At 37.1% G+C, this 17,518-nt stretch overlaps 1 protein-coding gene across 1 annotated transcript in view; it reads right to left on the bottom strand.

Annotated features, from left to right (window-relative positions):
* The window catches only part of LOC145778495 (sushi, von Willebrand factor type A, EGF and pentraxin domain-containing protein 1-like), a 178,906-nt gene that overhangs the window by 108,844 nt on the left and 52,544 nt on the right, over positions 1 to 17,518 (bottom strand). The window contains exons 13-16 of the mRNA XM_082589985.1: positions 14,698 to 14,877; positions 9,094 to 9,273; positions 7,598 to 7,777; positions 7,242 to 7,421 (exon numbers count right to left, since the gene is read on the bottom strand). Coding sequence (XP_082446111.1) covers positions 7,242 to 7,421; positions 7,598 to 7,777; positions 9,094 to 9,273; positions 14,698 to 14,877 — 720 coding nt within the window. The remainder of the gene's footprint in view (positions 1 to 7,241; positions 7,422 to 7,597; positions 7,778 to 9,093; positions 9,274 to 14,697; positions 14,878 to 17,518) is intronic.

The following is a 17,518-nucleotide window of genomic DNA, read 5'->3' as shown; positions in this document are numbered from 1 at the left end:
TCCAGGGTTCTCACCACTCGGCTATGCAGCTCGGCAACAATTACTCACTGAAGACGTGTTATCAAATTGGTTGACGCAATCTTCAATGAAAGTAACATTCAAACTTACGTTTATTGAAGTAAATGCTGTATTTTTAGTGGATGTAATACATGGGTAATCTTTATGAAAGTGCGACAACGTTTGTACGAATATGCCGACTGAGTAATGATGTAATCTACATGATGTCTCAGATGGGACTTGTCATCAGAAGCCATAATTTCAAAAAGAATTAATTTAAATTTAAAACTGCAATTTGGTCTAAGTTCAACAATTTATTTCATCTCCCCTTTCTAATAAAAACACTTGTACTCCAAACCCAATTGCTGTTGCTGGTTTTATCCACTTGCTGGTTTTATCCACAACGCACGTTGGAATTATGGGTGGAGAACCTTCAGGCGGATTTTCTATATGATCACATGGAAATACGTAAAATTTTAATTAAATGTTGGATGCTTAACCCTATCTGTAGCGACACTGGGTTTTATAAAGACGCCCCACTCTAGTAGTAAATATTTCACAGATGGAAATATTCTAGAAATGTGAAATTTCTTGACTTAGTTTTTATTCTTTGAAAATTTTCTAAACCTAAACTGGTCATTTTTCAACCTTCCTGTTCTTCACAATAGGAATTGCGTCTCAGGTGGCTAGACATTTTCATGAAACTGCCTACATTATAGCTACTACTATAGCTAATTTAGTGCATTATAGCTATTAAATGTTAGTACAATTACTTTGAAATGTAAAAACGCCCAAAAATGCCTTACATTTATGAGCTAAAGTAATTTCTTGTTTAGTTTAGCATTAGTCTATGTTATAATTCAAAAATATACGATCAAACGGTCAATTTTGAAGCTATTTTTGGGAATTGGAATAAAAACCGGCTTTCTGATGTTTTTTCATCTCAAACAATTTATTTCAATAAGTTTGTTGAGTAAAAATATAATTTCTATACGCACAATACACATGGCTATGATCTTGTAAAACATTTTGACTCTGTGAGTTTTATAACTCCAGTTATTAACGATTAATTAGTACGGGGCTATAAAGAATTCGCCAAAACGCTACAACTTTTACTTTTGTGATATTTCCGTTGCTATTAGCACACTTGTGCAAGCTTTAATAAATCAGTTTTGATTAACAATTTGGTAGTGCTGGTGTAAGGCAGTGATTTTCAACCGGTGTTCAATCACAACAGCTATGCGTTTGTTTTTTTTGCAATTCTTTCCCGAATATCAACTTTGTGCTCATCCAAACAGGCCCAGGTATCACATCGAGAAAAAGTGAATAAATTGTTGTTGTATTGTTTCTCTTATTGCATTATACCTGTATTATAAAATCCGGTTTGGTGTTCCGCAAGATTATTTTAATACATCAAGTGTTCCGTGGCTCAAAAAAGTTTGAAAAACACTTGTGTAAGGAACACTTTTCACGCAACTTGGCGGATTGGGAGGCAGAAAGTACAACAAAAACATACAGGAACACGGAAATTTTGCGATAAACAAACGGTCTGAATTATAGAGTGGACATTTCTACCTCAAGCAAAAGAAATAAAGTAAAAAAAATAGAACTATCCTAAAGGGTGGAAATTTGGAAAGCCCGAAATTTGGAATGCTGCTGAGGTGGAAATTTCCACCTCAGACGAATGATGAAATTTTACACCTCTTGTGATGGCAATATCCACCCTATAAGTGTATGGGGTGGGTGGAAGTTTCCACAGTTTAGGGTGGATTTTGCTTAAGGTGAAAATCTCCACCATTTTTGGTGGAACGATCCACCTTACAAAGACATAGAGTGGAAGACCGAGACCAACCCTGAGGATGGAAATTTACACACATTTCACTTAACAGTGTAAGATAGCCCGTGACGTTCTTTCCGCGTACGAAAACAGCTCGTATTAAGATAGGGTTAAAGTCTTGGACGAATTTAATAGTAAACTTAGGCAAGCTGCTTCGTGCATATCTTGTGACATATTTACAAAGTCAAAGTTATAAGGGACAGATTTGACACAGCAGAAAGATTTTTTAAACAGCAAGTTTTTTTGGAAAAGTACAATAACATTTCCTCTCAAATCTTAAGTCTTTATCATTGCAATGAGTGAGCACAGACACTTCGTGCGTTTGAGCGAGCTCATTGTTATCCAGACCTTCACATGAAATCGGATCAGGAAATTAAACGGTGGCAAGATAAGAAACCAATCCTTTTATAACATATAGACGTGATCTATCTATAAGTATATACTGCATTATACACTGTTAAGTGAAAGGTGTATAAATTTCCACCCCTAGGGGTGGTCTCTGTTTTCCACCCTATGCGTTTGTAGGGTGGATCGTTCCACCAAAAATGGTGGATATTTCCACCTTTGACCAATGGTGGAGATTTCCACCCCCAACAAAATCCACCCTAAACTGTGGAAACTTCCACCCACCCTATACACTTATAGGGTGGATATTTCCATCACAAAAGCTGTAAAATTCCACCCTTCATCTGAGGTGGAAATTTCCACCTCAGCAGCATCCACTCTCAGGCTGTCTAAATTTCCACCCTTTAATAATCATTCTCTATCTCCGCTTGCAGCAGATTGCGCATCAACATGGGTTACTTGACAGGGTTCCATGTGATTTTATGAGCCGTACTGCTTCCATGCTGGCTCAAGGCAGATTGGAAGAGGATGATATGTCATTAGATTATTACCCGATTTATCCTCACTGCTTTATGCAAGAAAGAACACAATCGGTACCATTTTTGAAGTCTTTGGTATGACCCGACCTGGAATCGAACCCAGGGCTACCAGCACCAGAGCCGAAGGCGATAACCACTGAGCCACCGGTGCTCCACCCTTTAGGATGGTCCTATTTTTACCTTATTCCTTTTGCTTGAAGTGGAAATGTCCACTCTATAATTCAGACCGTTTGTTTATCGCAAAAATTCCGTGTTGCTGTATTTTTTCGTTGTATTTCTACCTCCCAATCCGCCAGGTTGCGTGAAAAGTGTTCCTTGCACAAGTGTTTTTCAACCTTCTTTGAGCCACGGAACACTTTATGTGTCAGCAGAACATGGTTTTCCATAGGGATGGTGAGCAATAGGCTTTGGCAATCAATATTTGTTTTGGTCTTGATTCTGTAAGTTCAAAGTTAGTCATTCGATATTTACATAAATTCACAATCCTTATATTGTTTTGCATCACTGTGTTTGTTGTTTCCGATGGTGAGCCAAACGTGCAGTCAGCATCGTCAAAAACCTGAACCACCGACAAAATATGATCGTACCCTACACATGAAAAATAAGTTAGAATATTTTCCGATAGATTCGTGGTTCAAATTCAATTGCTAGGAACGCTGAACGCTAATAGAAATAGGAACTCTATCAAGTTTAATTTGCAAAAAAAATTATTCCAAATTATTCATATTCGCAAGAAATCATATAACGTTGCATTAAAATTTAATTTAAAAAAAAGAATGATTACCGCAAAGCTACTGATGCTATACGTTAATTGTCTCTATTTTGTGATGTGAACAAATTGGGTGGAACAATCCACCCTTTCCTTCATTCCACCCTTGCCGCGAGAAATAACCACCCTCAATAATTTCCAACTCAGCCTATCCACCCTCGTTGTTAACAGCGTGTGTATTTCCACAGTTTAGGGTGGATTGAATACTAAACGGTGGAAATATCCACCATTCTTTTCGCTTTCCACCCTTGCCGCGAGAGATTTCCACCCATGGAAATTTCCACCCCAAGGTTTCCACCCTTTTGATTAACAGTGTAGGCTCAATAAATTGAAACTGATAATGATAACCATGATGATCATGATAACCAAAGTAAATTTGCAACCAAAGCTTGTGTAACCTACAGAGCAAGTTTCTCTTTCCATGCAAATTTTAACCCATTAGTGCCGCGCGTCCCTACAAGGACGTGAAAAGTGGGTATTTTAGATTCCAAATAGCTTTCTTCAGATTGCTAATAATAACTTTTTTTTCTTCTTTGGTTAGAATAACATTGTAGCTACAGAAACAGCTCAAGAGTATTTTCTTGAATAAGTTTTTCTGTTCACTATACAATGTTCAAAGTGGACCTTTTGTGAGATATGGAGCGAGTACGTGGTACAGGAACTGTGACCTACAAATCGAGCTTTGTAACATTGTTTTTTAATCAACTTTTTGGTTAGATAAATTTGTTAATATGTATAGCTATGTGCCCAAAGCAAAATATTTCATTTTTCTCTTACGATTTTTTCTGAATATAAATTAGAAGTTAGGTGAGTCATTGTAGGGACGCTTGGGCACTGGCCGGACGCTTTTCGCTAAACTGTAAACATATAGGCAGGTTCGCACAATGCTTTAGGATTTCGTTTGTTTTCGTGTTTGGTGGAAAAACGAACGTTATTTGTAACAGTTTGATATTGAATTTCCAAAGCCGTGCGTTTTAGTTGGTGTAATAGGTTAGAGGTCATCATTTCGTGTGCGGATGGTGGTGCTTTAGAATCTAAGAGTTTCAATATTTTTGTACGGTAAATTGAGGTCTTGCTGTAAATGTTCATTTATCTTTAAAAGAAGTTCATGTATAATTAAATTTTTGCACTTTATAAGAAAGTTCATTTCACTGTTCAAGAAATTTTGGCAAGTTTGGAAGAGGCTCCACCAATGGAGCCCACAGATATTCTAATTTTTCCTCCTGATAAATCCGGCAAAGTGAGCAATGAGGACAGTGCAAATGAAGATGAGGATGTCAAAACGTTAACAATGTCGGAAAAGGAATCCTGAACCAGAACTTACGCGAATTATTAGTGATTCATCATAATGAAGATACTCAGGATATGGATTTTGTTGAAGATAAGGATAGGCCTACATTTGATAACGATGAGACAGAGCCACTACCGGGACCACCCAAAGCCAACCCATTGCGTTGGAACCCAAGAAGAAACGTAAAGAAAGTACTGGAAACACAAAAAAGTGGGTCAATTCCAGTTGCCAAGAGAAAGTTTACAGAATCACCCAAACGAATTGGAAAGTCACACGTGTAACTAAAAAAAGGAAAGGCCGTCCTTGAAAACTGTGTTTCCTAGCTCATCATCAAGTAAAGAAGAGTTAACAGAAGAAAAGCTACCACTTGTTGTACGCGTCAGAAGGAAAAATAAGATCCGGACTACCGCCAAAAATAAACTGGGGTAAAAGTTCCTCCTTTTCCTGAAGCTGAGAAATTCAGCCATGATACCCATTGATCCTGATAATGTGAAAACGCCGTATGATGTTATGAAACTCTCCATCTCTGATGATTTTGTAAACAAAGTAGTGAGAGAGATCCAGAGGTATGCAGAACATCAAATCAACTGGCCTTCCAGACAAAGGTGGATAATTCTTTAATATAAGGGCAAGTCATGCAATAATGTTTATGACAGGATACATCACCCCTTCCACACGCAAGATGTATTGAGAGAGGAGAGATGATACAAGTAATGTGATGGCAAGATGAGCCATGTCAATGAATCTTTTTGAAGAGATACTGGGCTATACCCATTTCACCAACTCAAACCACTCTAAAGACGACCTATTTTGGAAAGTTGCCTTCTTTTTGAGACTTTCAATGAGACAGCAGCCAAATTTGTTTACTCAGCTGTAGACAAATCAATGATCCGTTATTGTGGTCCCCACCCTCTCAAGAAATTTATAAAGGGCAAGCCAACAAGATTCGGGTTTAAAATTTGGTCTATGTGCACCCACTCTGGAGAGCTTATCCAATGTGTCCCTCTACGCTGGAGCAAAAACAAACATCTTCAAGTATGGATTGAGTCAGGATCCTGGCGTTGTTTATGGCCTTGTGGAAAGTGCTCGACTGATTCCTGGTTCGAAGGTTGAAGCAACTTTACCTTGGAAATGATCAAACCATTGTTGCGTGGAAATATTCTGGACCAGAATACGTTGCATCTAACTTTGTAGACAAGGACTCTTTGGGAAAATGAGCTAGGTGAGTAAATATTATCAAAGCTTGGAGATCTTATAGAAAAATTGGGACGATCACAGAAGAGAGAGATATGGAAAAGATCAGCCTCCTTGAATTTATCTGATCATGTGTGGAAATAACTATTATTATGATCAATGGGAACAAGAAATTTTCTCTATTAGCATCGACGCATGTTCTTGCCAACCTTGAAGAGATCAGAAGGGATCAGAGCAATCACCTGATGATGAAGACGATCAAAAAAGTGTCTGCAAACACTGTCACAAATGCACGTCACACAGATACCGTCGGTGTGATGTTGGACTGCATCCAGATTGCTTCGAAATGTATCATAACGGAAAGGAATTCGTAATATTATCTGTTTAGATCGAGTTTCGTTTGTTCGTTTCTCAATAAATGTAATGGAAAAGCGATGCTTTTTCACTAGCTTTTCATTATTAATGTATCTTAGAGCAGTAGTGTTGTTTTTACGACTTAAAAAATCTCCATTACTGGAAAATGCTAATTTCGTTTATTTTACATCAATCATTCGAACGAATGCCCAAGCGTCCATAGAGGGACGTACCATTTTCTGCATTCCTGGCACAGATATCAGAAAAATGTTTTTTAAATATTCATATTCAACCTATAAGGACCTTACATAAAACTTTTTGTAAAAATATTCCAACTAGAACGATGACCGGGCACTAATGGGTTAATCGACAGTGCCTTAGCTCAGGTAAAAGTTTGGTCTTTGATCATCAACAACAGTGCCTCACCGATTTTAAATTTACAATCATTGCCAGAGAAAACGACCCTTTAAAAAGGCCATTTTCATAAGTAGGCAGAGTCCAAAAATCAACAACCGTGCCGAAAAAGAAGAACTACATCACCTAATCTATTAATCAATTGATTCAACAAAATTTCACAGCAATAACGCCTAAAAACACAGAAACACAACAGACTAGACTACTATAGAGTTGGGAATCCTCATAAAACCTCGTGTCGCTACAGATAGGGGTAACAGCCAGTAGACCGCGAATTCAAAGCCATCTGAGCAATTAATTTAACAACCATGTGAGATAATTTGTTAGCATTGAATTAAAAACATAAACGATTGACTTCATTATGAACAGTTTGCTCCTGAAAAGGTCTTCCCTCCTCCCCATACTTCATTAGCTTCGCATGAAATCGAATTAGCATGGAAATTAAACTGTGGCAAGATAAGCAAGTTGTTGGACTTTGCCAAGTTTCCAACTTTCACTCACCTACACATAATGGAACATCTTCAGTCCAACGCTTGTTGTTCTGGCACACTGATGAGCTTTCACCCACCAACTCAAAGCCATCGTCACAAGTATACGTCACAGAGTCTCCTGAATACCAAACCGACTGGTCGGGAGCAGGAGATGAGTGTTCGGGTGCTTCCCGGTGAAGACATCTAATTCCTGGATGCAACAATTCAATAAATTCTCACATCAAGAAAGAAAAACTTATCTTTTATCAGATGAGAATTTACTATTTTAATTTAACTTTATTAATTTCCACTTCCTACAAAGAAATCAAAATGATTAATTAGTTATTTTCATGTCAAAATACTAAAAGAGATGCTGTGACGTCTTACTGTTGCATTTAGGCAGATCATCCGACCATTCTCCGGTAATCAAACACTCCAGAGTATCTCTCCCTTCCAGTTCATATCCTTCTTGACAACGGTAAATAACAACATCTTGTGGCGACCACCTCGTCTTGCTGACATTGGCTGATGCGAAATCTGGAGGCTCTCTATCATCGCAGAATATTTCTGAAAATTATTTCATGAAGACAATTAGAAATTAAATTAACAGTATAAGATTTGTGATAATGTGCCGAAAATTTACCGCTGATGTGCTAAGAGTTAGCATATGATCTGTCGTGAGTTAACAACTACAGCTGATGTGCCAAGAATTAACAGCTGATGAGCGAAGAGTTTAAAGCTGATGTGTCGAGAGCTTACAGCTGATGTGTCGAGATGTTACAGATGATGTGCCAAGAGTTTACAGCTGATGTGCTAAGAGTTTACTGCTGATATGCCAAGAGTTTACTGCTAATGTGTCAAGAGTTTACAGCTGATATGCCAAGAGTTTACAGCTGATGTGCCAAGAGTTTAACCCTTAGAAGGTTGGGCTCTCTGGAGTCTTGCTCAGTTTAGGGGGGGGGGGGCTGTCGATTCTTCTTATGCTTTAGGAGTGATATCTCTGTTATTTTTTAAAGCACGGTTTCAAAACTTGGGATTCATTTTGTCAAATTATTCACGCTGAGCATATCCGAAAATTAAAACTATATGAGTTTTAGACCTGCTCATATACGTTGAAATGTTGAGGTGACTTATGACGTTTGGTATTATTTGGTATTTTTTGGTAGAGTAATGAAGAACATGCATTGCAATGTTGTGATTAAATTTTTTTTACATAATCTCAATTTGAATCATTTGATTAACGAATCATTTGATTAACGAGGCCAAATTAATTACTTTCATCCAGCTGGTGGGAAAATTTTGATCAATAGATAATGAAATATTTCAGAGGATGTGCTGAGAAATGCCTTATATCTCTCAATTTATAACCTTTATTCGCTCAAAGTTTCAGCTCAATAGAGGTGAATAAAAGTTAGGAAAAGTCAAGAAATCTCGTATTCGCAGGCTCAGTGGTTTTAGAGATACAACTGTTGATACAAAAAAGTTGAATTGACAGCCCCCCCCCAACCTTCAAAGGGTTACAGCTGATGTGCCTAGAGTTTACAGCATACACCGCAAGAGTTTACAGCCGATGTACCAAGAGTTTACAAGAAGTAAGGATCTTATTAGGTGCTTATGCTTTTATTTAAACCGATATTTTAGATTCTTACAGCAAGATTATAAAAATTATTTTCAGCTGAATTGCTCGAAAAGAGAAACTCGTCTTTCCTGAAATTATGCTCGTAATTTATCTTCTTACAAAGTTCTCACAAATTTATAAGTATCGAACGTTTCATAGCAAACCACTATTATTTGTTGTGCTACGAACATTGCTCAAAAGTTATAATAAGTTCCATACAAAAATATGCATGAAATAATTCTACCAAAATACCATCAGAACTCACCCATGCACGAGGGAGGTTCTGAGCTCCATAGCCCGTTCCTTTGACAAGTGGATTTAGATTCACCCAACAATCGATGGTTCGCGACGCAACTGTACGTCAATGTATCCCCGACAACCCATCTATCTTGGTTGGCGTCAACTTGGGAATTTTGTGGCACAGCTCTATCACGGCACGTTATTTCTAAAACAAATGTTAAAAAAGTTAGAAATAGAACGATCCTATAATGCAGGATTACTCAAATAATCTTAATAAATGTCCAGTTTGACAAGTAGAATATTTTTAGCGGTCCATTGAATAAGTTATTTCAGACGCAGCCACGAAAGTTAAACTATCTGCACCAAACCACTTTTTCAAGTAAAATATAACTCGAATTGGATTTCTGAGAAAGTGTTGGGGAGTTTGGAAGTATAGAAGCCCCTAGGATAAACACAGTGAAGATTGCTTCCAGCAACTAGGATAAACACAGTGAAGATTGCTTCCTTCCTGTAGAAATCTGTTTAAAGAAGCCTTGAAACGTGGCAAACGAGGTTATTCTTCCAAAAGCTCAAGGTCCACCATCAACACCCAGAAGGTCGGGATTTGGACTGCGATCCGCCAGATGAGAAGCCCTGCTATAATGTATTCATTGAGCATGGGTATTCTATCTACTCCACTTAACCCTATCTGGTATTCGTTTCAAAGACACGCGAAAAACACGAGACGTAGCCATTTGAGCCCGCCCTGATTAATCACTTATACCTCAGCTGCTAAATATCGCACATTTGAGAAAATTGAACATGCATATAGTAAAATGCTTTTATTTTACATTTTAATTATTTGTTTTCGAAATAAATGCTTAGTTTGTGTATTCTGAAAACATATGTTGCAAAAAGCTCTAAAAAAACGCATTTTCTGGCATTTAATCATTTTGTGTCTGATTTTGTTCATTCGAATTTAAATTTGATGATTTGTAAACATTCAAAAAATACATTGAAACAATTTGCTTATTTCTACAATAAATACAGTATTTTTCATATTCATGCTATATCAAGCGGTTTTGAGGTTATTGTGATGAATTGCACTAATGGATTCTCTGCATGTGGGCATGGCTGCTTAGCATCGTAGTATCTCTCAGGACAAAGCCAGATGAATGAAAACACAAAGTAGCCTAGCTGTCGCGATCCCAGCCAGCAAATCATTTTTTTACATTCATTACAAGTTCGCAGATTGATTTTCTAGTTGAAAAAAACTCTAGCTTATCACATTCTTTCCCCAGCCAGCAAAATTGGTCTTTTTTACATTGATTCAACGTCTGCAGACGTCAATCATTGTTGAAAGTGGCTGATTTACTGGCTGGATTAGAAGTATCATCATCATCATCATTAAGTTCCTTCCTCTTGGCGAGGGTTGGAGGCAATGAGACGCCAAGTTTATCTGTTGTAAGATTTTTCTACTGCAGTTTTGTAATTAAGTCCTGACCAGTCTTCAATATCATTAGTCCAAATTCTTGGTGGTCTGCCCCTATTTCGTTTGCCGTTCATTTTTCCTTCTAGTGGTTGTCTTTGAATAGAATTATTGCGAATCATGTGGCCAAAATATTTCAATTTTCTTGATTTAATTGTTTGTAGAAATTCCATGTTGGTTTGTATTCTGGATAGTACATCTTTGTTTGTGATTTTTTCCTTCCATGATATTTTCAGCATTCTTCTATGTTAGTAATCTTCTATGTTAACTATCTTCTATAAATCCACATTTCAAATGCCTCAAGTCGTTTAACCATTTGTGAAGACAGTGTCCATGTTTCTGCATTGCAAAGTAACGTAGTCCGTGTATAGCATTTCATAATTCGTTTTCGAGTGTTGAGGTTAATTTTGCGTGTTGTTAATGTCTTTTTCATTTTTACGAAGTTGTTTCTTGCTATTTCTATTCGTCTCAATATTTCCGTATCGCATCTGCCATTTTCAGTTATTGTGTGTCCCAGATAGGTAAAGCTTTTGACTTGCTCGACCAGCATTCCATCAATAATAATATTTACTCTTGATGCATTTTCTTTTCTTTTAATATTCATTGTTTTAGTCTTGTTTGTGTTGATTTTCATGTTATATTCCTTTTCAATATTGTTCACTTTTTCTATTATTGTTTGGAGAGCCTCTGCTGATTCCGCCAATAAAACAGTATCGTCTGTATACCGTAGGTTGGATATATTAATACCTCCTATGCCGATGCCAATTCTAATCTGTCAAATTAAAACGAATGGAACAACTATAAAACAAGTAAAAAGTTTTCGATATCTTGGGACAACAATAAACTGGGATGCCAAAGATGATAAGGAGTTCAACACACGTATTGCTCAAGCAAAAGCCTCTTTCCAGCAAATGAAAACAATATTATGCAACAAGAACATATCTTTCGCAACCAGATTCAGAGTTCTGAAGTGTTACATTTATCCTTTTTTTAAATATAATTCAGAAATCTGGACAATTACCAAATCAATTAATAAAAGAATAAATGGGTTTGAAATGTGGGCATTTTGAAAAATGCAGAGGATTTCCTGGACTGACAGAAAAAGCAACCAAACTGTTTTAAATCAAGTCAAACAAACAAAGAATCTACAAAAAAATATCAAAGAAAATCAATTTCAATTTTTAGGACACATACTGCGAAAAGGAAAGTTAGAACATCTCTCAAAGGCAAAATTGAAGGGAAGCGTGCCCAAGACAGACAACGATTAACCTACTTAAACCAACAAACTGACCACACCAACACCAACATACACCTAATACACAAAGCAAACAACAGAGAAACTTGGAAACTTTTCATACAAGAGGCAGTCAATGCTTGGAATCAAGTGCGACAATAAAAGAAGAAGATACCGATACCCTCCATTCCATCAATCTGTCTGAAAATCATTTCAGTATACAGGTTGAATAGACATGGTGATAGAATACATCCCTGGCGAACTCCACGTTTTATGTCCATTGCACCAGATAAACTATCTTCCATCTGAATACGCCTTTTGCGTCCAATATAGATTAGCTATTAGTCGCAGATCTTTTCTATTTAGCTTGAGTCTGGAAATGTTGAGAAAATGTATGAAAAGTTAATTTTACTATTCAAGATTCAAAATGAAATGTACCACAATTCTGGATCAACACACATCGAATGATCATAAAGTTATGAAAAATTCAGTTTACAAGCATTTTTTGACAAACATATGTCATGAATGGCATAACATACATAGTTTCAACATGTGCTTTGTGCATTAAGGCATATGCATTTCGAGCAACGATAAGAAACTTTGCAGAATTTTTTTTTTTTTTTAGAACACCCGTTCCTCTGATGTCGTCTACACATATGGCGCAACGCTTTTTGGATGGCTGTGGTTGAAGATTCGGTTGTGATTAGCCCATTATTTGCTGTCAAATGCACTGTTTGTTTTTACAGAAGTAGCAAAGTACAAGTACAAAATACTAAAATAGCGGATCATTCCCAGTTACCAAAGTTTGCTTTTCATGTTTTGAACACGTCGAATCTTTGTAAAAACTAGTCAACTTTACTAGCCGACAAAAATGCCTGAACTAAATTGACACATAAGGTGTAAGAGTCCCACTGCGGTTAGTGCTTAGTTTTAATGTGTGATTGATGACTTTACTCGCGGTTCACTTCGGCCACTGTGTACACAATAGCAATAGCGATATGAGTCATTTCGACGCCGATTGCCAAAATATAGGAATTTAGACAAAATTTCTGAAGAACCTGTGACAAAATGCTTATTATGAACCACATAACGTTCCAAAAATAACTAAATTAGGTTTAAACGACGCGCAAGTAATAAAAAGGATAGGAGTTAGAGATTAGGGGTTAGAGTTAGGGTTAGGGGTTAGGGGTTAGGGGTTAGGGTTAGGGGTTAGGGTTAGGGGTTAGGGTTAGGGGTTAGGGTTAGGGGTTAGGGGTTAGGGTTAGGGGTTAGGGTTAGGGGTTAGGGTTAGGGGTTAGGGTTAGGGGTTAGGGTTAGGGGTTAGGGTTAGGGGTTAGGGTTAGGGTTAGGGTTAGGGGTTAGGGTTAAGGGTTAGGGTTAGGGGTTAGGGTTAGGGGTTAGGGTTAGGGGTTAAGGTTAGGGTTAGGGGTTAGGGTTAGGGTTAGGGGTTAGGGTTAGGGGTTAGGGTTAGGGGTTAGGGTTAGGGGTTAGGGTTAGGGGTTAGAGTTAGGGGTTAGGGTTAGGGTTAGGGTTAGGGGTTAGGGTTAGGGGTTGGGGTTAGGGGTTAGGGGTTAGGGGTTAGGGGTTAGGGGTAGGGTTAAGAGTTAGGGTTAGGGGTTAGGGTTTTTTTTTTGGAACACCCGTTCCTCTGATGTCGTCTACACATATGGCGCAACGCTTTTTGGGTGGCTGGGGTTGAAGATTCGGTTGTGATTAGCCTATTATTTGCTGTCAAATGCACTGTTTGTTTTTACAGAAGTAGCAAAGTACAAGTACAAAATACTAAAATAGCGGATCATTCCCAGTTACCAAAGTTTGCTTTTCATGTTTTGAACACGTCGAATCTTTGTAAAAACTAGTCAACTTTACTAGCCGACAAAAATGCCTGATGGTTAGGGTTAGGGGTTAGGGTTAGGGGTTAGGGTTAGGGTTAGGGGTTAGGGTTAGGGTTAGGGTTAGGGTTAAGGTTAGGGTTAGGGTTAGGGGTTAGGGTTAGGGGTTAGGCTTAGGGGTTAGGGTTAGGGTTAGGGTTAGGGGTTGGGGTTAGGGGTTAGGGGTTAGGGTTAGGGTTAAGAGTTAGGGGTTAGGGTTAGGGGTTAAGGGTTAGGGGTTAGGGTTAGGTTTTCGCTTAACTGTCGTTTGATAAATTGTCGTTCGGTGAACAGTCGTTTTGATAAACTGTCGTTTCGATAAGCAGTCGTTCGATTAATTGTCGTTCGATAAACTGTCGTTTCGATAAACAGTCGTTCGATTAATAGTCGTTCGATAAACTGTCGTTCGATATACTGTCGTAGTACCTCCGATAACATATCGAGCAGCTATAAGCTTGCCTATTTAACCACAAAACATTCATCGTAGAACGTTTAAAGTTAAGTAGCAAATTTGTGAAGTCACCGGTTTCTAAGATTTATATTATTTACTGATTGTTGCCCTGATTATCACGAAGCGGAGATTTGGCAAAATAAACGTTTAAACCGAAACGAAGATGAAAGAATGCAGCACTCGTTAAGCATGAACCAAAGACCTATTAAAATCAAGACATATAGCCTTTCATCTAACAACAAACTAATAAACAATTAAGCTACTCTTTAGTGTATTGATTACGATAAACTAATATCCACTCATCGACTAAAAAGACTTATTCCTAACAAAACTTTCTTGTCTATACAATACAAACAATTCTGAAAATCCATTGAGTTGCCAATAAAAATGAAAAATGGATTTGCCAATAAAACCACCAATAAAGCTGAAAATTCACTGGTCCACTGTCTGAACTAATCAATTCGACAAACATAAAGTTTGAATGCCCACATTTTTCTGCCCATACTCAGGCTGCGGAGTACCTCATTCGGAAAGTCACTATATATAGTAAGTTCCATTCAAAAATTTACATGAAATAGTTGTACCAAAACACCATCTCAACTCACCCGTGCACGAGGGAGGTTCTGAGCTCCATCGCCCGTTTCTTTGACAAGTGGATTCAGATTCACCCAACAATCGATGGTTCGCGACGCAACTGTACGTCACTGTATCCCCGACAACCCATCTGTTTTTGTTGACGTCAACTTGGGAATTTTGAGGCACAACTCTATCACGGCAGGTTATTTCTAAAACAAATGGAAATATGACAAATGCAGCAATCTATAGCGTAGTAATTGTGCATGGGCATTTTATTTTCTCGACTGTTATCAAATAATAATTGTTATGTTTGAAGTTCTATACAAAAAGTTTTAAAATCTAAATTACGTATTTTACTTATGGTTTCGGGAGAGAGTTTACCTTCTTGTACCAAACACAGGCAAGCCATAACAATACAATAGGGCTGAGCATTATAACAATACATTTTACATAATTACAAATAGTTTTATCAGTCGAACGTTTTTGGGTCAACTTAAGCCCTCATTAGGAATCTGACAATATTTATAAAAATGCAATAATTTTCAACTTCTTGAATGTAACTAGCTAACTGACTAACAAGCATCAAGAAATATGGAGTGATTAGAAGCAATAGTGTGGAAAACAAACCGACAGACGAAGAGACAAATTACATTAGGAAAAGGCAACTACGGAACTACAAAATAATTTGCACTACAGTTCAGTTCAGTTTATTTTTTGTTTTGTTGGCGAAAACGAAAGACACAAAAAGCAAAAACACAATAAACACAAATAATTCGCACAACAAGGATGGCAGCGAAAGACCAAAAGGTCACCAAAGTCAGCTGCCACCCAAACATTTAAACAAAAGACCCAAAATTAAGAACATTAACACATACGATATATAATATATAGCACAATACCAGCACTTAAATTTGTAAAAATTAAAAATGGAATTAACAATACATTAACAATGGAATAACACAGGGCAACATAAAAAAACATTGTGTAGAGAAATAAGCGGATGATACGTTTCAGGAGTGATCATTGTACAAATTCTTTAATAAACATTTATATTTAAATTTAAAAACATTATAAGACTTTTCTTTTATTTCTTTTGGTACTTGATTCCATAGTTTCACTCCATTAAACCATAACATCTTCTTACCAGAGTTTGACGTTGTAGAAGGCAAATATAAATCATTTTTTTGGTTCTGACGGGTTTTATGATGGTGAATTTCATTTACAAAAATAAAGCAACCAGCAAAGGCTCGGGGCAACATTTTGTGCACATATTTGTACATAAATTTTGCAGTTTCTAATTTAATAATATCGTCAATTCTGAGCACATTAAATTGGTGATAAAGAACAGTTGTATTTGTTGATCTCGGCAAAAATAAGCATGATCGAATGAACTTGTTTTGTAACACTTGTAGTGGAGCAAGCAATGTAGAGTTTGCTCTTCCCCAATTTATAATCGAGTATTGGATCTTGGATTGAAACAAAGCATAATATAAAGCCCGTAATACTGTTAAAGGGGCAATATATCTCAGCTTAAATGCTATGCCGCAGACCTTTGCAAGCTGCTTTCTAAGATAATATGACTATCCCATGTCAATCGCTCATCCAAAGTTACACCTAGATAGTTTATACATGTCTTCCTTTCGATGGATCGGCCACTGATGGACAGACTAAAATTTTCTGCTGCACTTTTTTTGTTGCAGAGGATCATATAAGTAGTTATACTATAATTTAATGAAAGTTTATTCGATTTCATTCACACATCAATTTTTTCTATTTCTCTATTGACATTTTTTTGGAGAGATGACAGGCATTTATCTGACATATGAAAGTTTGAGTCATCAGCAAAAAGTGTAGTTGAAAAAGAAGATGCATTTGGAAGATCATTCACATAAAGAAGAAAAAGCAAGGGACCAAGGATTGACCCCTGTGGAACACCACATTTAACAACATTGAAATTAGAATTCTTACCGTTAATTTTTGTACTTTGCATTCTACATTTGCATTCTACTTTGCATTTGTATTTGTTAGATAAGATGTTAAAACGTTTAAAAACTTGGTACAGGGTACGTGATACATCTAATAACTGTTGAGGAGAATGGACGCGCTCCTCCAAAATAATTGTTTGTTTAAATTTGGGTTGTGGCGTTTGATTAACAGCGCTTCCTGAATTTTTGTATCAAATTAATATTTGTCTTTGCGTAAAATTTGAAATGAGTCACTAGAAAATTTTTGTTCTGTGCAAAAAGAATAATCCATGATATAGTCTTTGATGGCACATGTGATGTCTTATGCGATTATTTTTTCACCTCCCTTGATTTGGCATTGCGTCTTGCAAAAAAAGAAGTGTAGCCTTGTTGAGACATTGAGCAAAAACAGGAGAAAAATCCAGGAAAAGTGCAAGACAAATTTGTATGAAGTTTTTAAGTATGACGGACAACCAGCAATTACACTCATTTTCTGCCAATGTAAAGAAGAAAAAACGTAGCAGTTTTGAGCAGTCTACATCCAGATATACAGGTGCCTACCAACAAAACTCCAAAGAAGAAACCAAACACAATAAGATATTATAATAAAAGTGAGAGTAGATGTCTAGACGCGAATGACAATAATTTACTCCGTAAAATCATCAAGCAGGCGGCTGCTTGTACATGAATTTTATAACGTGGTTGATATGCTTCTCATAAAGAGTTGGATTACCTACAAAAAGGTATGTTGGAACACAATTAGCAGCCGAGAATACATACAACTGATAGCAGAAGAGCTGACTGGAAGTTTACCGATGGTATCGCGCAGACGCTCAGTCAGGAAGTTTTCAGTTCCTCCAAAAGGAAGGTCACACTTGTGAAACAA

Source organism: Aplidium turbinatum, chromosome 1 (genome assembly GCF_918807975.1).
Source record: "Aplidium turbinatum chromosome 1, kaAplTurb1.1, whole genome shotgun sequence".
In the NCBI taxonomy this organism is placed as follows: domain Eukaryota; kingdom Metazoa; phylum Chordata; class Ascidiacea; order Aplousobranchia; family Polyclinidae; genus Aplidium; species Aplidium turbinatum.
Note: the sequence above shows the minus strand (reverse complement) of the source record. Positions and strands in the feature narration are given on the sequence as shown.